Consider the following 19260-nt stretch of genomic DNA (forward strand, 5'->3'; position numbering starts at 1 on the left):
GCTGACTTCCTGCCCTTTGGGCAGGGGGCTGGACTCGATGATCTCCCGAGGTCCCTTCCAGCCCTGATGTCTATGAAATCTATGAAAGCTATGAGGCTGCAAAACCATACTAACCCAATTCAGCATATATACTTCTATTCCATCTCCCTCTGCTTATTCTGAGTCTACTGCCTCTGATAATTAACAAGCTATCCTTAACCTCACAGGGCAGAACATTTTCTTCTCTGGCTATTAAAGCCTCAGATATAAGCCTCTGATATTTTCCCCCTATAGAAGACAGTCCTTTCTTGGTGTTGTAATTACCATGTATAATAGTGGGGGCCAGACTAGTCAGTGAGCTCTGCCCTTTAATTATAGCGAGAAAGAAGAGCAAGGTTATTGTTTTTCACTGTGTCCAAGTGCAGTGGAGATGAAAGGACTGGATATGAAAGGACTTTTCAAAGAATAATCATCACAACGTACGCTCTAGCAGAAGGCTCAGCAGTGAATGAAATCCCTTCCTCTCCCACAGATGATGAAATCAGACAGGCAAATACAGCATCAGATGGGTAACTCAGTCCTGCAAACCCCTTGGGAATCCCTTCTAGATGTAATTATTCCTGGTCAGAGCTTGGCCTAATAGCTGCAGTGTGATCCTAGCTGTTGACTTGAATCCATTTCAGACACTCTACAGACTCCCTATCTGAGTTGGGACCAAACTCATGCACTCCAAACCAGGGGTTTCCTACCTGGGGCTCTCATTCATATTCATAAACAGGTGTCAAGAGGTCACAACCACCTTTTTTAGCTGACTAATGGGAAAGGGTCCTGGCCTTATTGGAGGGAAGTCCTGGTAGGGGAAGGATGGAGAAGGGGACATTATACAATAACAGGCTGAAAAAATACTGTTCTAGGCCACAGTTTCTTCATGTAAAAAATGGGGAAACACAGCTTACTCTTTAAAGTTCTTCCTCATCCCTGCACGAAAGGCACTGTGCCCATGCCCAGCACCATCAGCATGGCACGGCGGGGGGTTGTAATTGAAAGGGTCTAGAACAGAACCTTGGTGCAAGGGTTTCTTTAGGCTTGACAGTGGGTACAGGTACACACGGGTACAGAAATCTGTATATATGCTCAGAGGCAGCTGGCAGGCACTAAGACCCTTGGCCCCAATTATTCAAAAATGGTGTTAACCTACTGGGTATAATTCCCTAGGACAGCATAGCACAGGTGACTCCAGTCACCATGCTAAACCCTCAAGACTATGCCACCTCCCTTTTAGTGCCAGGACAGAGAGTCCTTTCCCTGATGGCCCCTGGTGTGACAGTGAGAAGCACATCAGGCAGGTGAGGAGTCCCGCAACACACACAAAACATTTGGCCTCCAACTGAGAAAGTCAGAGGGTTATGAAAAAGAAACCATACTTAATGCTTTTGCTGCCTTCACCACCTTTGTCCCCTTGCTCGTTACCATCCTCTGTATGCAGTTCTGGCCCATGGAATCGCTCGAGGAAGGAGTCTGGCCTTTGCTGCTCTTCCCGCAAGCTTTTGTTTGCCCAGTCTCTCAGAATCACCACTAGCCGGACTATCCTGAGAGGGGAAAGAGGCACGAATCAAAGTTAGGGTCATCCAAGTGACAAAACCACTCAACTCCAGTACAGACACTTATTTCAGCCCAGAGGTGTAAAACTCACTTTGCCCTGTAGGCCACATCCAGACCACAGGGCTCCTTGTGGGCTGTATATGGATCCACCTTCATGGCAGGGTGAGCAGTGAGACTGAGCGAGTGATTCCAGGGAGCTGCAGGGGTTAACACAGCAGTGACTCACCCACAGACTCCACATCCTGGGTACTGCCAGTGGCCCTTCCCCAACTCACCTCACCCCTGAGTTCCCAGCCTGTCTGGGAGCATCTATGGGCCAGATGACACAGGTCTATGGGCCATATCTTTAACAATCCTATTCCAAGTCATTCACACAGGCATAGCTGTAATCTGAGGCCTGTGCGCTGGCTGATGCTCGCACCTGTGCCAAAGCCCATTAACCCATTCAGCACTACAAACAGGCCAAAACAAAGAGCTAATTCATGAACACAAAGACATTCTCCCAGGGTCTGGACCCACCGTCTCTATTCCAACGCTGTACACAGCTGCTTATAGGGAGCTTCTCGTCTGCTAAGCAAGAATTAGCAGAAGCCAAGAAGTTGTTAATGACCATAAAGGAACCATAAAGCAAGAGAGATTTTGTGTGGTGGTAAGCATTCAGGTGTCACTGGCAGCAGGAGGCCAAAGGGTGCCCAGCTCTGCACAGGATTAACCTCAAAATCAGCAAATTGTCACCTCTTTAGTAGGTGAATGAAAGGGCAACAATTGCAAAAAAACTTCCTTTGTCCAGTGCAGTTGGAGAAGGATTTGCCAGAGCTGAAAGGTTAATGCTTCACTTTGTAAACAGAACAATTGGGCTTGAGTCCTGCTAATTCAGAGCCACCCATGGCCCAGGCAGAGTTTCAAGCAACTGTGTGGTGATGTTTTGTAGCCTTCTTCCAATTTCACCACAAACTTTTCACAACTAAATGCAAGGGTTTTGTGCTCAACTGTAATGGCAAAGCCTTTGGAAGCTAGGTTGATTAAGCAAGTTCCCTCAAGCATGATGGCAATTCCATACAGGACTCCACACTCAGCTCTTCTCCCCTTGCCTGGCTTCATCCTACAGGCACAGATACCTGGTCAGAGCTCCTCTTCTTCGGGCGGGCTGATCTGCATTGTCCAATGCAGCAATTCTCTGCAGTTCTGAGGAAGTGTCATCTGCAGACTCAGCCCTGCAAAGGGTAAAAGACAGATCAGGGTCACAGGTCACCACTCATGCAACATTAGATGAACTCTCCCTGGAGAAGAGAGAGAAGGAATCTGGCTTTATGCTGTGATTGTCCATCCCAGACTTCTGTGACTTGCCCTATGTGTCTATGTAGGGCTTGGATGTTCATTCACATCTGCGCCTCCCTCATAGGCATGGCTCCTCCTGTGTTAGAGTAAACTTGATATGGATGTAACAATCACCCTAAAGATGAGAATGGAATTAAGTCCCTCTCTTATTCCAATCCTTGGTTTCTCCATTCTGCCCTGGAGAGGTTGCTCTTGCAAATAATCTCGCCCTGTCACTCCCCTCAAGCAATACGGGTGCATTTGGCTTTCTACAGGAGATGCAGCACGATGGCTCAGATAGGCTGGAGTGACTGCATAGTTTGCTAAATCAAGTGTCACAGGGTCTGGATATCCCTTTGGATTCTCTCCCTCATGGGCTCATGCCCTGGGGCTTGTTTGCATTTCCAAGGTGCTAGCTCTTAGTAGGATGACCTGGTTGTTAGGGTGCCAGGATCCCAAAGTTCAGTTCTCTGGTCCATCGCAAACTTATCATGTGGCATTGTTCACCTCACTTAGCCTCCCTGCCTCTGCTTCCCATGGGTAAAGTGGAGATAATAGCATTTTCCCCATCTGACAGGAGCAAGAGGACAAATACACTGAAGATTATGAAGTGCTCAGTTACAATGGGGGCAATATAAGTAGTTAAGACATTGCCCACACACCCCATTGACAGATCTCTCAGAAGTAGGCCCCAAAGTCAAAATGTGTCTTAAGCAGGTGCCAACAGTCTTTCCTAACAGAACACAGCTACTGGAGAATATAGTCAAACCTACTCAAAGGTTTCCTGCCCAAGCCGCAAGGCAGCACCTCAGCTCTAGACGTGAGAATCAAGCCTCATGCTCCTCCCCAAGCTCTTCATGCTAAGTCCCCCTCTGGCCTCCAAGATAGTCTCTACTTTTGAGCTTCCAGAGCATACCACTTGGTCTGACCACAGGCTGAGCCAGTAAAAAAGTAAAAAGTGCATCTGCTGCTTCAAACTAGACCCTACAGCTTGACAGTTACACATAGCAAGATCAAGCAGGATGGCAAGAGAGGAAACACCTCTACCAGACAATGCCTTGAATACCCCCTTTCAGAACAGCATTTAAATAAGATACCGTCACACAGACTTGCCCCAGAGCAGCTGCAATGCTCCACACCCATGTGGTCACCCTGCTGGAGCCGAGCAGTGCTCTCCAACCACTACCTCCATTATTTCATGCCTGACAGAATCAGCAGGCAGACTCCACAAGAGGATTCTGAACCCCATGTGACCCTACTAGTCCCTTTCAGCGTTAATAGGCCCCTGCTGCCTCTGCTGACCAACTTCTTGAGCCAGGTTCCAGTTCCAAACCAAAGAGTAGCCTGACCTGCTTGTGCTGATCTCAGTCTTGTCTGGATCATCCTCGGAGTTGGCTTTGACAGACAGCCGGGGAGGGTGGTGGTTGGCAAGTGAGCTCTTCAGACCATTACTCTTTGCCGTCATCCTCCATGCAAAAAGGCCCCAGCTTTGCACCCTGCCCCAGAAAGCAGGAAAGAACAGAACACTGTCAAGCGAGAACCTATGTATGGCATGGGCACCCTATACAGTAACAGAGCATATGGGTATAACCACTAGGGCTGTGCGAAGCTTCAGTCCCTGATTTGATTCAGCCCGATTCAGTGGCTGAATCTCTGAATCCGAATTGAATCAGAGGACCTTTTAATCCCTCTGAATCAATTCAGACATAGATACAGCTTTAAGTGTTTTTTCTACATACCTCTAGGTAGCAGGGGTTCATGAATGCTGTGATGCTGGGGCTTCCACAGAAGCACAAGCCGGCTCCCCAGCGTGCTCAGCAGCAGACCCAGATCAGATGTACTTCTGGTCCACTTTTAGGTCTTCAGATTCGAATTTGGCCGCATTGAATCAGGGACAGTGATCCGAATCAACGAATTAAATCACTGTCCCTGATTCGGGCCAAATCTGAATTGAATTGGCCCGCATCGCGCACCCCTAATAATGGCCTCCCCCTTCACATGTTACAGGTTGGGACTCCCTCTACTAGAACAGAATGAACCTATAAACACTAGATTTGCCCACCTAGGTGAGATCAGTGCTCCTCCCTTTCCCAGGTCTACCTCCAAGTGTCACTTACATCTGGCACTTCCAGGGAAGGTGAAATTGGCCCACAGTGTATGTTATCATCACAGGCACACAAGGTTCTTTGGGTAAATGTGATATCTTTTTAGACCAACTAAATACTGTAGTTGTTAAAATTGTTCTTTGCAAGCTTTCAGGCACAAACACCTATCATAGGCAGTTATCATGAAACATGGCTGTGTAAATACATTGGTGCATACCTTGCCCATACATGGAAGGAAGGATGGACTTACAATGATAATGTAGCAAAACCCCGTTTTTCTTTTTTTAATTTATTTTAAAATGCATTCCCTCCCCTTCCCCAACCATTTCTGACTTTTTCTCTCTCTCTCTATTCCCGATAGATAAGTATAAATAAGCTAAGATGTAGGATAAGCTTTAACATTTTATTTTAGGTAGTAAGTTTTATTTTTCTCTCCCCTCTGCAAATAAGTGCCATGCTATTTTGATATAGCTTTCCACTGTTTTATAAGTGATAATTATTATGTTTTGTATTGATTTTTTTTTAATGCTTTGATATTATATGATTACTGTTTTAGGCCTATATATGTAAGTTAGCATAAGTTATGTCAAGTTTCCATCTTGTAATGTCAAGCCTCCATCTTATCCCCATGCCCGGTTGTGTAATCTATGACTCACACCTACCCCACCTATGCAACTTCGTTCCTGAATTAATGGGGATGAATGAGGGTGTTTGAGAGACAATGGCAGTAGGTCTAAAAATAGCTCCCTCTGAAGGACCGAACCATCAACACAAATACCTGGACCAACAACCCAGCCCTTGGAACCACCCTCAGCATTCAAGAAACAAAAGATGAGGCAACCCACCATTGTGCCGAGGCTGCACATGCTCAGTATGAACACCTGGAACCCTCTGGAACAGGACTGGCATTGACTAGACAGGCCATCCCCATAGGAGATAAGGTAGTCTGCCCCATAAAAGGGGGTAGTGAAGATGCCTTCTCCATGTGGACCAGCACCATGCCACACCACCTATATACCCAGAGGCCCTGCCAGGGACCCCACTCTGGACAATACCTACTGGACAAAGACCCCTTTCCAGCCTGGATAGGTAGGTATCACCCCCTACCCTCTCTTCAACCAAGGACTTGGACTCTGTGTCTCTTCCTTACCTGGACCCCAACCCTTCCACTGAGTCTCTTTCTCCTGCTGCCATTTTGTGTGTGTGTGTGTGTGTGTGTGTGTGTGTGTGTGTGATAACAACTTCATGGGGATCTGTAGCGTGTTGTCTGTTTAATAAACCTGTTATTTGGACCCCTAAGTTGGGTTTTGCTTTACTGTGTTTCAGCCCTGCTCCAATCTCTCCTCCTCGCCCCTCTAACTTCTGTCTCATTTTTCCCTCTACTGCTTCTGGCTCACTGCCACCTCCAACACCTGTCCTGAGGTCCTCTCTGCCTCCAAACCCCCTGTTTCTTTGCCACTGTCTTATCCCCACTGCCTTTTCCTTTTCCCATGAGCAACCAGGTTTCTGCCTCAGTTTCCTTCCCAGCTGTCTCCTCCTTGCCACCAAGCTTTTTTTTTTTTTCTTTCCCTTGCACCAGTGACCTTGAGTAACCCTGGGACAGCCTCAGTTCCTCAGCCAGCTTTTCTCTAGTCCACCGGTTCTAATCCTAGTTCTAGCAAGTTTCTCTCCCTACACTTTAACTCTTTCTCTCTCACCTTAACCTTCCCCCAAGTATCCCAGGTAACCCAAGCACACATACACACTGTACCATCCAAGTTAAGAACTTACCTGTGTGTATGTGTAGGTGGGTTGTATATGTGTGAACTGGTGAGAGTGTGTGTGTCATTGTGTGCATGATATACGAATTAGTGATCTGTGTATGTGTATTGAGTGTGTGGATATGGACAATTGATTTTTGTCTAACTTTTGGGGTGTATAGTGTATGTGCTTGAACTGGTGATAGGTATGCATGCGCCTAGGCTGGTTTGGATGTGTATGTGCCTGAGTTGGTTGGTTGTGTGTGTGTGTGTACCTAACTGATTGGTGTGTTTGTATATGTTCAATTGTGTCACACCCTTCTGTCTCATAGCACAATATTGAGATCCTGAGAGTTGGCCTGACCCCACAGGGCAACAATAAAAGGGCCTGAGAACCAGGAAGTCTGAGTTTTAGACTCCCCCAATGACTTTTAGCCAGACACTTCAGCCTATGCTCTGCAGTTTCCATAGCAATCATCCAGAAATAAGTACCCTTATTACTACCCCATCCCACAGGGCACGGCTGGAAGCAGCCTTTCAATAGGCTTTGAAAAGCACTTTCATCTTCAGCATATAAACAGATGTAACAGGCTTGCCTTTTGGAGCTTGGGTTGAGTCCCAAGCTTGAAATCTTGCTGTTTTGATTGGTGGAGCCCATCCACCAATCAGAAGGCAGCAAGAGGAGTTAAGTCATGCCCCTTTCCTGAGGGGAGGGGGAGAGGAGTTCCCACCCCCCCCGGACCTGATTGAAGACTGCAACACTCAGGTCTGGAAAAGTTCAGGGGCAGATCCTTGGAGTACATAAAAGGAGCTGGGTGCCCAGCATGAGGGGAATACATCCGGAAGAGAGAAGAGCAGGGCTTAAAAGACCTGAGGAGAGCTGCTCAGCAGGGCAAAGCAGTAGCCCAGAAGTGCTCCTGAAGATTTCCATCAGCAGGGAACGGCAGACAGCTCCAGCAGCTAGGCTCTTGGTGTGCAGCACGGCGCATGGCATCCAGACCCTGGGAGCTGTGTGAGGAGGCTCGGGTCTGCAACCTCTGGCGTGCGGCCAGAGACATGGTGCACAGGACAGTGCACGGAGAAGGACCTTTGGAGCACTTGGGCAGCTCAGGTCCTTAACCCCTGGAACAAGGCTGGGAGCTCAGTTCAGGAGGCGCTGCGCGGAGGGTCCAGGAGTAGACCAAGTCTGGTGTTGCATGAGGCAACCCAGGCCTCCGACCGATAGTAAAAGGTTAAGTCCAGAGAGCCAGACGGTGCTCAGGCTACTGAGCCAGCAGACAGGGCTGAGCCAGAGGCCCCAGAAACCCTGCATAGAGGAACCCTGTTCCAGGGGACAGCGACCCCCATGAAGCCCACTGCAGGCGAGAGAGAAGCCTGGTGCAGAGGACGAGGGCCACCCTCCAGGCCTGGGAGCCTTGAGTTGCAGGGAAAAGATGATTCCCACAGCCCCCCTGGTTAGTTAAGGGCTCCTGAAAGTGGAGGTCCCACTGGGAGGGCCCCCCTGAAGTTACCAGCTTCCTTGTAGGGCTTGGGAAAAGCCCCAGGGCACTGGGGTTTCCCCTTGGGATTATGTTTATTTTGTGGTTTATCTGTTTCAGATCAGATACTTGCCTGAGACTTACCTGTTTCTGGAGCACTGGTATAAGGTTTTATGGCATTTACCCAGAAGGTATTGTTTGTTATTTGTTTAGATATCATATATATATTTGTACATATGTTTATATCCATGTTTCTTTCCCTTGTGATAAGTTAATGTAAATAAATGTGTATATACTTAAGTCCCCTGACTGTCCTGGCCTGGTTCTATAGGGCTGGAGGGAAACTGAGTGGTCTGCAGTTCCCACCCCACAGCACACCTGCCAGCTAACAATCCCCTTCAGTTGGAGAAGGGAAGTATATACCCGAGTTACCTGGGCTACACAAAGAAGCAGTTTAGAAAAATCACAGCCAGTGATATATGTGGTATATGTCCCGCAGATAGAACACATTAGGCAGAAGCAGTTGTGCCCTGTCCCTCTTTCCCCTCCCTCCTGAACTTCCTCTCTCACCGTCTCTCTATTCAGCCAGCACTTTTCTCTTCACCCCCTCTTTCTCCAGCCTGACTCTTCCAGGCCTTCCTCTACCTCTCTCCCTCCCACCTCCCTTGTGGCCTCCTCATTATGTTGTGCAAGTGGAAAGATGCTCTCCCGCTTGCTCTAATCCTTGTGAATGTTACCAGGGTGATGGCATCAACATCAAGTGCCGCCCTAACAAACAGGTGCAGGCTGCTCTCCTGCCATTCTCAGCAGGGCTGCAAAACCAGCAAGGTAATGAGGTGACCCCAGAGAGGCCATGCAGCGGAAAGCAGCTCCTTTAGCCGCACCCATGAATACTTGAATGGGAACTGAAGACTGAGGAGAGAAAAGACTCCAAGCAATGAAGAAAATGAAAAGCCACCCTGACACCAGCACCATGGTACTGCTGATGGGTGGTGAGGCAGATGGTTGTGGACTGGTGCTCTACTTACAGCCTGTTTGCTTATGAAAAGAACAAGCCCCATCCTGGAACAGAGCAGCACTCTGGAAGTTTGCTTAGTGAACTACACATCTTATGGAAGTTCTTGGCTGCATCTGAAATTAAAGTTTGTCACATTAAAATATGCTTTCCTGAGATCCTTGCTGACAGCAGCCATTGTCCTGTTTCAGCTAGCAGCCAGGAAATTATCATTTATACATGACTGGTTCTGTACAGCTGAGGACAGGAGGGTCACTGGAGATATTGTAATAAAGAAAAAGGTCCTTCATAGGCCACTCCCATCTGCAGTCACCTGGGCCCATCAGTTGCATACAGCCGATCCTGTCCCAATAAGGATCCCCTAACTAGAACAAATGGCTTACATATAAGAACAGAACCAAGATTCTTTCAATATGAGGAAGAATTAGGCTCCAGATCACCAGCAATGGACACTGGTCAACTTCATATCAGACAATTGTATTAAACTGGATGTTTAAGGGAAGGATTTCAGTCCCTTGAGAATAGTCCTGATTCACGTGTACATTGTGCTCAGAGTGAAGTATGGCCTCCCTGTTCTCTCTGAGATGTTTCTGTGGTGCGTATCAAAGGCAGTCACCTTAGACCCTGCCTCAGAGCTGCTGTTCCTTTTAAGTACTTCAGTGCAGAGGAAGGCAGAGAGAGGGGGAACTGAAGAGTTAAGTTTAAGTATAAAATGCGGAGAGTGAAAAGATGACACAGAAACAGAAATAAATCTTAGACATAGGCACTAACTTTTTTTTTGCCAGTGGGTGCTTGCAGGTGTAAAAAAACCACCAACAAAAATAGCACTTTACTTTTAATTCAGCACATTCCGTGCCCAGAAGAAGCAGCACGTGACTTCAACCTGGCTCTGCAGCATCTGTAAAGATCAAGCACTTTAGTGGGGCTTTTTTGGCACTTTTATCTAATAGCTGATTGAATCAACTTTAGCTAAAAGCACCAAAAGCCCTGCTGAAATATCCAATCGTTACAGATGCTGCAGAGCCAGGCTGAAGTCATGTGCTGCTGCTTCTAATAAAACATGTTGGAGGGGTGGGGGAGTTAACATCTGCAACTGACTCCATGGGTGCCGAGCACCCACTCATTTTTTTCAGTGGGTGCTTGAGCCCCAAAGCACCCATGGAATTGGTGCCTATGGTCTGAGATGCACAGAGACGTGCCAGAGAACTCAATTTGATCAAAGTGGCCTCATTCCCCCTTCATTACATCACATACACTGTAGCCCAACACCACTGGAATCCATGACAGCACAGGAATGCTTTAGCAAGTACACCATCCAGCTGTGTTTTCTGGCCCCTAAATAAGTCTCTTACCAAAAGAAGCACTCTGCACGTCCTCAAGGATGGACTGGCAAAAGCCCCAATCCCACCAAAGCTCTCTCCAGTAGCAGGGAGGAAAGAGATGCAAACATTTAAGGTTCAGACCTAAAAGCCTCCCTAGGTAGCTCCAGCCTTTTTCTTCACTCTCCTTTCACTGCAGCATGTCAGATATCTTCCCCTAGGCACAGGAGAAAGGTCATAGTTCTGTCAGAGTCAAGTACCGAACTGAACCTGATAGCACCATCCCCATTTCAGGCTGATATTTAGAGCAAACATCTCAGCTGGCTCTGCTGAACCTTTTTTACTGAAGACATCACAGCCTTACAATATACCTGAGGCCCGACTCTGCAGAAGAGAAGGAACTCAGCTCCCAGGTTTTCTCCTTGGCTGACATTGCCCACAAAGGGAGCAGCAAGCACATGGGTGTCCTCACACAGTCACAGAACTATGATGTGGTTGGAATAATGGAGACCTGGTGGGATAGCTCGCATGACTGGAGCACTGTGACAGATGTGTATAAAGTAAAGGAAGCACAGGCAGGGGAAAAGAGGAGGAGAAGTTGAGCTTTATGTAAAAAAGCTGAATGATTGCTCAGAGCTCCAGTATGAAACTGGAGACAGGCCTGTTGGAAGTCTCTGGGTTAGGGTCAGAGGGGAGAGCAGTAAGGGTGATGTCATGGTGGGGGTCTGCTATAGACCACCAGACCAGGAGGATGAGATGAATGAGGTTTTCTTCAAACACCTAGCAGAAATTTCCAGATCATAGATCCTGGTTCTCATGGGATACTGCAATCACCTTGACATCTACTGGGAAGCAATACAGCAGTGCACAAGCAATCCAGAAAGTTTTTGGAGATGTTTTGTGAATAACTTCCTGGTACAAGTGTTGGAGAGGCCAGCTAGGGGCTGTGCTCTTCTTGACCTGCTGCTACAAACAGGGAAGAACTAGTGGGGAATGTAGTAGTGGATGGTAACAGGCAGGCAGCAACCATGAGATGACTGAGTTCAGGATCCTGAGGAAAGGAAGGAAGCAGAGCAGCAGAGTAAGGGCACTGGACTTCAGAAAAGCAAACTTCAACTCAGTCAGGGAACTGATGGGCAGGAACCTCTGGGAGGCTAGCCTGAGGAAAGGAATACAGGAGAGTTAGTTGTATTTGAAAGAAAAATTACTGAGGGCACAGGAACAAACCAGTCTGATACACAGGAAGACTGGCAAGTATGGCAAAAGACCAGCTTGGCTTAGCAGGGAACTCTTCAGTGAGCTAAAACAAAAAAGAAAGCTTACAAGAAGTGGAAACTTGGACAAATAACTAAGGAGGGGCATAAGAGTATTGACTGGGCATGCAGGGATGAAATCAGGAAAGCCAAAGTGCATGAAATTGGAGATGATGTGAAAGGTAACAAGAAGAGTTTCTACAGGTATGTCAGAAACAAGAGGAAGATCAAGGAAATGGTGGGTCCTTACTGAAATGGGAGAGGCAACCTAGTGACAGAGGCTGCAGAAAAGACTGAAGTACTCAATGCATTTGTTACCTCAGTCTACACAGGCAAGGTCAGCTCCTGGACTACTGCACCCGGCAGCACAGTTCTGGGAGAGAAGTAGCCAACAGTGGTGAAAGAAAAGTTTAGGGACTATTTAGAAAAGCTGGACATGTACAGATGCATGAGGTCAGACACGATGCATGCAATGGTACTAATGGAGTTGGCTGATATGATTACAGAGCCACTGGCCATCGTCTTAGAAAACTCATGGCAATTGGGAGAAGTCCCAGGTGATTGGAAAAGGACAAACCGTGCCCATCTTTAGGAAAGGGAAGAAGGAAGACCTGGGGAACTACAGACTGGTCAACCTTACCTCAGTCCCTGGAAAAATCATGGAGTAGGTCCTCAAAAAATTCATTTCTAAGCACATGGAAAAGAAGATCATTAGGAACAGGCAGCATGGATTCACCAAAGGCAAATCAGGTATAACCAATCTGATTGCTTTCTATGATGAGATGACTGGCTCTGCGGATGTGGGGAAACCAGCGGACACAATGGTGCCCTCTCAGATCTTCAGGGCAGTAGAGAAGGAGAGACCCTCTGACAATTCTGTGGTTAAAATATGTACCTTGACTTTAGCAAGGCTTTTGATATGGTCTCACACAACATTCTTGCAAGCAAGCTAAAGAAGTATGGGTTGGATAAACAGAAAGTAAGATGGATAGAAAACTGGTTGGATCATCAGGATCAGATGGTACTAATCAATATCGTGTTCAAGCGGAGTGCCTCAGGAGTCAGTCCTAGGATGGTTTTGTTCAGTATCTTCATAAACGAGCTGGAAGATGGGATGGAGTGCACTCTCAGCAACTTTGCAGATGACACCAAGCTAAGGGAAACTGTAGATGCACTGGAGGGTAGGGCTGGGATTTAGAGAAACCTCAACCAATTGAAGGACTGGGCCAAAAGAAATCTCATGAGGTTCAGTAAGGACAAGTGCAAAGTCCTGCACTTAGGACAGAACAATCCCATGCACTGGTACAAGCTGGGGATTGACTGGCTAGGCATCAGCTCTGCAGAAAAGGATGTGGGGGTTACAGTGGACAATAAATTGAATATACACCAACAATGTGCTCTTGTTGTGAAGCAGGCCTACAATATAATGGGCTGCATTAATAGAAGTGTTTCCAGCAAATCAGGGGAAGCGTTTATTCCCCTCTCAGCACTGCTGAGGCCAATTCTGGAGTCCTGTGTCCAGTTATGGGCCCCCCACTACAGAAAAGATGTGATTCAATTGGAGAGAGTGCATCAGAGTCAATGAATATCGTTAGAGGGCTGGGGCATATGACTTCTGAGGAGAAGCTGAGGGAACTGGGCTTACCTAGTCTGGAGAAGACTGAAAGGGGATTTAATAGCAGCCTTTAACTACCTCAAGGGTGATTCCAAAGAGGATGAAGCTAAACTGTTCTCAGTGGTGGCAGACAACAGAACAAGGAGCAATGGTCTCAAGTTGCAGCAAGGGAAGTTTAGGTTAGATGGCTGCTTGTACACGCCACGGGGGTTTACTTCTAAATTGAAGTGGAGGGTCTTTAAAAACCCTGCTTCAATTTAAGTCAAAGTAAACCCCTGTGGCATATATGCAAGGGTCAGGCCCGATCCTTACCTGCCTCTCTGGCAGCAGGGGGGGGAAGAAGGGGGCGGCAGGGGAGTCAGTGCTTTCCTCTGCAGCGGCGCCCCCCAGGCAACACCCGCCTGCAGTCACCTGGCCCAGGTGGTGCTGGGGGCCCCTGAGCAGCTGCAGAGGGAAGCACCCAGCCTCCATGCAGCCACAGAGGAAAGCAGCAGGCCCCTGCGGAGCTGTGGAGGGAAGCACAGGGTCTCCACGCTGCTCAGGCAGGCAGGCTCCAGGGAGAAAAAAAAAAAGGAAATGGCTCGCCGTTTTTTTTTTCCCCTTCAGTGGAGACTGCCTGCATGGCCTGTCCCCGGGCTGCCTGCACAGCCCCTGAGCTGCACGGGGCCTGGTGCTTCCTTCCATGGCTGTAAGGTAGCAAAACTAAAACACCTTGGACATGTTTTATTTTGCTACATCCCAAAGTCATTTCATGCGCAATATGCTGCCGACAGTGTAAACAGCAGCACCATTAAAGCAGTGCAAAAGGACATTTAAGCCGCTTTAAAGGCCAATTTTGTGGCATGTACAAAGGCCCAATATTAGGAAAAACTCTCTCACCAGGAGGCTAGTAAAGCATGGCAACAGGCTACCCAGAGAGTTTAAGAGCTGGCTAGACAAAGTTTTGGCTGGGATGATCTAGTTGAGGATGGTCCTGCTTTGTGCAGGGGGTTGGCCTAGATGACCTCCTGCGGTCTCTTCCAACCTTAATTTTCTATGATTTTATGATCAGTTCTGGTGGCTGGTGCTTTAATCTGGACACCTGTCTGATAGGAACTGAGACCACTGAACTTGTCACTTCATGGAGGCCGTAAAACAGGAGCTTAGGAGTAAATGACTCCACATGCCTCTGAGCCCTCTCATCCCTTAGCAGAGGCAATAAAGGTTTATTTGAGTGGTATGGAAGATAAGTCATATGCTCTGACCTCAGGGTCCTGACAGGAAACACTACGCTGCACCATTTTTTTAGTCAGATGGTGGATGCCAAGGGGAAGGACGCAAAAGAAATAGATAACAAAAGGATAAAGGAGACATCAAAAGGAGTCAAGAAAGATAGAATAAAAAGGCACCAGCTAGAATCAGTCAGCAGGCAAGAAACATTCGCTGGTGAGAGACTATTTGGGTGGGGTGAGAGGCTCCATGCCCCAGATTTCTGTCTTGGCAGAGCAATAGACCCTCAAGTACATGGACATACTAAGCTGGGGCATCAGGGAATAGTAAATATTTTCACTGGGACAGAACCCACACAGCCTTTTGCTCCCAACACAGACTCCAAGCAAGATGTAAAAGCAATTCCCCTTGTGCAGAGAGCACATGTACACACACAAGCAGGCCTGGCATATCCTTTTCACTGAACAGCAGAAAATGATAAACACCTACTCAAAGAACACAGGTGAAAGCAATGGTGTGATGTCAAAGCAGACATCAGTGTAACATCATGATGCAGCACCACAGCATCATAAAACAATTGTTTCCCTGGAGACTAATACATCCTCAACAACCAATAATGTTGGTCCTTTGAGGATGCATCTGGAACACAGCATGCTTCATAACTAGGGCATTACGAGTTGGTGGCAGCATCAAGACAGCACACAAGCCTATGAGGGTCTGACTGATTCACAGACCCTGTGCATGCTGGAAGGAAGGAGCTTGGGAAGGGTAGGGGGGTGGCTGACTTTGTCTGGAAGCAGGAGACAGGAGCTCCACTGCCCTGTCAGTGAGTGCACATGAGTATGAGCAGGTGAAGTTTACAAGGATTTCTTGAGACTGTCTTGGCACATAAAGCTGATGTACACAGAACAGTCTGCTAAAGGCAGGATTGGGAACAACAAAGAAGAGCTTGTGCCCAGAACAGGGAGAAAGAAATTGCTGCCTGAACAGCTAAGAGCGGGCAAGAAGGAGGGATGTGTCTAGAGGCTCCCTGGCCTTCTGCAGTTGTAATGCTAACACACCCACCACTGGAACTGCACCCAGCTGTCAACAAAGAGCAGCAGTGTCCCCAAACAGGTAGTGCACAACCAGGACTCTGCTTGATAGTAATTAAGTTAGTTGCCAAACTGCCATCCACCAAAGCAACAAGGGTGTCTAAAAGCTTAGTTGCGATGAGAGGTCTGAAGAGGTCTAGGATTGGGAAAGCCCGGGCCATGGCAGGTCGAGATTAAGGAGTTTTTCAGTCAGGGGTGGAATGCTTCATGGGCAAGGACAGGGCACTGCAAGTCAGAAGCTAGTTGTGATGGCAGAACTGTGCTAGGGGAGCTTGCAGCACCTTGCTGTACGGTGTTTAAAAGCCTTAGCTTCCAGTCACAGGCTTGCCCAGACACGATTCACCCTCACTTTAAAAACATTGCTGCATAGTCGCTGGGGACTCTCACTGACCATGTAATTGTAGGATCAGCCTCTGGTCTCACTAATTGGTTATGCATGGGATAGCTATATGAAGGGAAGAGCCTGTAAGAGTTCATTTTATAGATAGCACAACAAAAGACTTAATAGCTGAAGTGAAGCTACCTTGTAACAGTTCATTAAGGCTCCTATTGATCTAGTAATTGGAATATGCCCAGTATGACTACTTTGAGATAAAAAAATACCTTAGTTTAAAAAGACTGTCCAATCTTGGTCTTAACCACTGGGCTCAGACTCCTTAAAGGTAAAACCGTAGCTGTGGACCCACCTAGATTTGTTAGATAAGCATGGTTGATACACAAGGAACTGCAGCTCAGAGCTTGGTATAAGAGAGGAAGAATCCCGTGATTCCATCCCAGGGGATGTGAAGGCACAAGGCCTATGCCTGAGGGAGAGACTGAAGAGGTCAGAAGCACAGCTGGCTGCGTAACCATGACACTCTTTATGGAAGCTTCTTGTTTATTGTTATTTCCCTGAGTCATCATTAAATCCAGCAAGGACAGACCCTTGCCCGCATCAGGAGGAATGGGCCCTCAGAACCTTCTGTGCTCTTGACCTCTCAGTCGGTCACAGAAAAGTAATCCATTGTTGACCTTTGGCGGAAACAGATCCCTTCAGTTCAAAAGGCCTAAGTGTGGCAATGTGAGTTTTTCTGACCAGAAAGGCTGAATGAGAGAATTCCCCCAGCTGCAGGAGATCAAAGGATCCCTAATGCACTCATATGGCGGAAACTAAGTTAGTGGCACCTTAAAAAGTCCCTGGTACCTCTATGTCCCTGGCCATTGGTCTATACCCCACGCACATGCAGAGGCACATGAGCACTTACCCTCTGTTATAAGTGTGATATGCAATGTGCATAGATATTACTAATGATAAACACAACAAGCACAGGGCACACATGGGTACTGTGGCATCAAAAGATACTTCATGGGGCCAGGCACACTACAGTATACAGAAACATGGACAAATAGCCAACTGATTTAAAAACAGAGTTGTACTCACATAACACTACTTCTTCCTATATCAAAGACAGGACACACAGACAAAGTTATACACAAATTATGTCATCCACACATGCATGATGTTCAGAGAGACAAGCAATAAGCATATAGGTTACACACAGAGCTCACACATGGCAACACTGACACTCACCACATGTATTTATGTGCAGCTAGCTGGAGAAGGGAACACATGCATCACAAAGCATATATATATAGTGACATACATACAACAGAAGGACAGTGATATTCATGCAAACCCCACCATTAGAGGCCCAGCATATGGGGTACAATCACATGTGGGAAATTCACTGGCACTCACTTACTTACTAGTCAGAGGTCCCAAGCAGCACAGTGTCTAGAGGGCAAAATCAGCACTGGAGCAGCCTCTACTGTTGGGAGCAGTGCGTTCCAGTGTAGCTTTGTGGCAGTGCCCCAGGCGTGAGCCTCCCAGTCCCCATCTTGCTGCAAAGGTGCATTCAACAAACCACACGTAACCTGCTGTTACCACTATGGGCTGCAAAAACAGCTAAGGACTGGTGGAAGTTCATCACACCAGTGACTTTCAAGCAGCTTCTGAAGACAGAACAAACTTTGGGTTTTTTTAAAAATGCACTTACTGATTTGAAGACAAGCCAGCTCCGTCCTTTGTGGCAAGGTGCTGCCCTTCTCTCCCAGCCCTGGGAGCCTGGCTGGTAGCCCTCAGAGCAACAGAGAAAACTTTCAGATGCAAGGGGTGGAGTTGGTGCCCCCAGCAACAAGGAAATGTTCTGTGTATGGCTCAGAGCTCATCTCTCCCTCTCTCTCCATGCTACAATGTGCTTATCCCCTGTGTGTTTCCCCCTACTCCCTGAACACCAGGTGTACTTCACAGGAGTTAATCACAGAAGGCTTTATGTCTGGGGAATGACAGGGGAGGAGAGATAAAAGCTCCACCCTCTCCTCCAGTACCTCTGCACCTGGAGCTGCTCCACTTCCTTCCAAAGTCCCTCACTCACCATCACCCTCTAGCTCAGTGATTCCTAACCAGAATACCTCCGCCGCCTGGGGTGCCACACAATATTAGCACTGTTAGATATAGCTTGGAGCACAAAGCCCAGCATGCAGCAGCAGCTGCCTTGCCCTGAGCACAGATTGAAGGGGGCACATGCCCCCCAGGCCTCCACCGGGTGGTAGGAGCCCCCTTTCCCCATGTGCCTGGACAACCCAACTCTCCCCTGGGCCCCACTCACCCCTGCCCCTGCCCCACATCCTTCCTCACTGCAGGGGCCTTGATCTGCCCCCTCCCCCAACTGACCTGCTGGGTGGGGAGGGGGTCCAGGACAGGGGGAGAGGAGGCAGACCAAGGGGTTAGCATGGGAGACCTGGATTGCCCTTTACTTCAAAACATGATCTTCACCTTTAAAAGGTTGGAGACCACTGTTCTAAATGAATCCCCACTGGCCTGGAAAGGATATTCCCTGGACTAGTGTCCCTTCCTTCCCTTCTCTTCCCCTTGCCTCTCATGCCCAGCATTTCATAAAGCTTTAAAGGAACAGAGCAACTGGAAATAACAGCCACCCTTTACACTTCTGTAACCACTCTGAGTCCACAGATCTCCAAGCCCTTGACAAGCTGTGACAAATGCTTCAACCCTCCCCTGCCTTCCTGTGAGGTGCACAACTGGATGAGCACCCTGCAGTGATGAGTGCTACAGCATTCGAGACAGAGAGACCATGAATTCTGCTTCTACAGAGTGCTTCCCTGACCTATCAATTGTAGTAAGGAGCAGAAAATAAAATAAGCATGGATTTGGTTTCTTCCTGGATGGTCTCAAATGTTGGGGCTGTGTCCTGGTGCCCCAAGAGACTCCCTGAATTGGGACTTTCATCCTGGATATGAACAACTGGGCCTGCAGTGGCACCAGGCAGCAAACAACATGGGGCCCAGAGCTGGCCAAGGCGAGCCTTGCATCAGCTGCCATGAAACGGACAGCTGCTGTTCAGGGAATTTTATTAATAGCAACCCAATGCTGAGCTTTTGTGTATGGACTGCAGAAGGTAAACCCTGCTCCTGACCTGCCGTATCTGCTGAAAGGATACAGCCTAACACAGCCTGGCACCTGACCGGGGAGCTACAT

General features: G+C 47.9%; 1 protein-coding gene across 1 annotated transcript in view; it reads right to left on the reverse strand.

The window, feature by feature from the left end:
* CNGA2 (cyclic nucleotide gated channel alpha 2) overlaps nt 1-17905 on the reverse strand; it is a 23570-nt gene extending 5665 nt beyond the window's left edge. The window contains exons 1-4 of the mRNA XM_019540293.1: nt 17762-17905; nt 4248-4394; nt 2700-2795; nt 1404-1568 (exon numbers count right to left, since the gene is read on the reverse strand). Coding sequence (XP_019395838.1) covers nt 1404-1568; nt 2700-2795; nt 4248-4363 — 377 coding nt within the window. The 5' untranslated portion in view covers nt 4364-4394; nt 17762-17905. The remainder of the gene's footprint in view (nt 1-1403; nt 1569-2699; nt 2796-4247; nt 4395-17761) is intronic.
* Nucleotides 17906-19260: the final 1355 nt, after the last annotated feature.

The sequence above is a fragment of the Crocodylus porosus genome, unplaced genomic scaffold (genome assembly GCF_001723895.1).
Source record: "Crocodylus porosus isolate Cpor-Errol unplaced genomic scaffold, CroPor_comp1, whole genome shotgun sequence".
Lineage (NCBI taxonomy): Eukaryota > Metazoa > Chordata > Crocodylia > Crocodylidae > Crocodylus > Crocodylus porosus.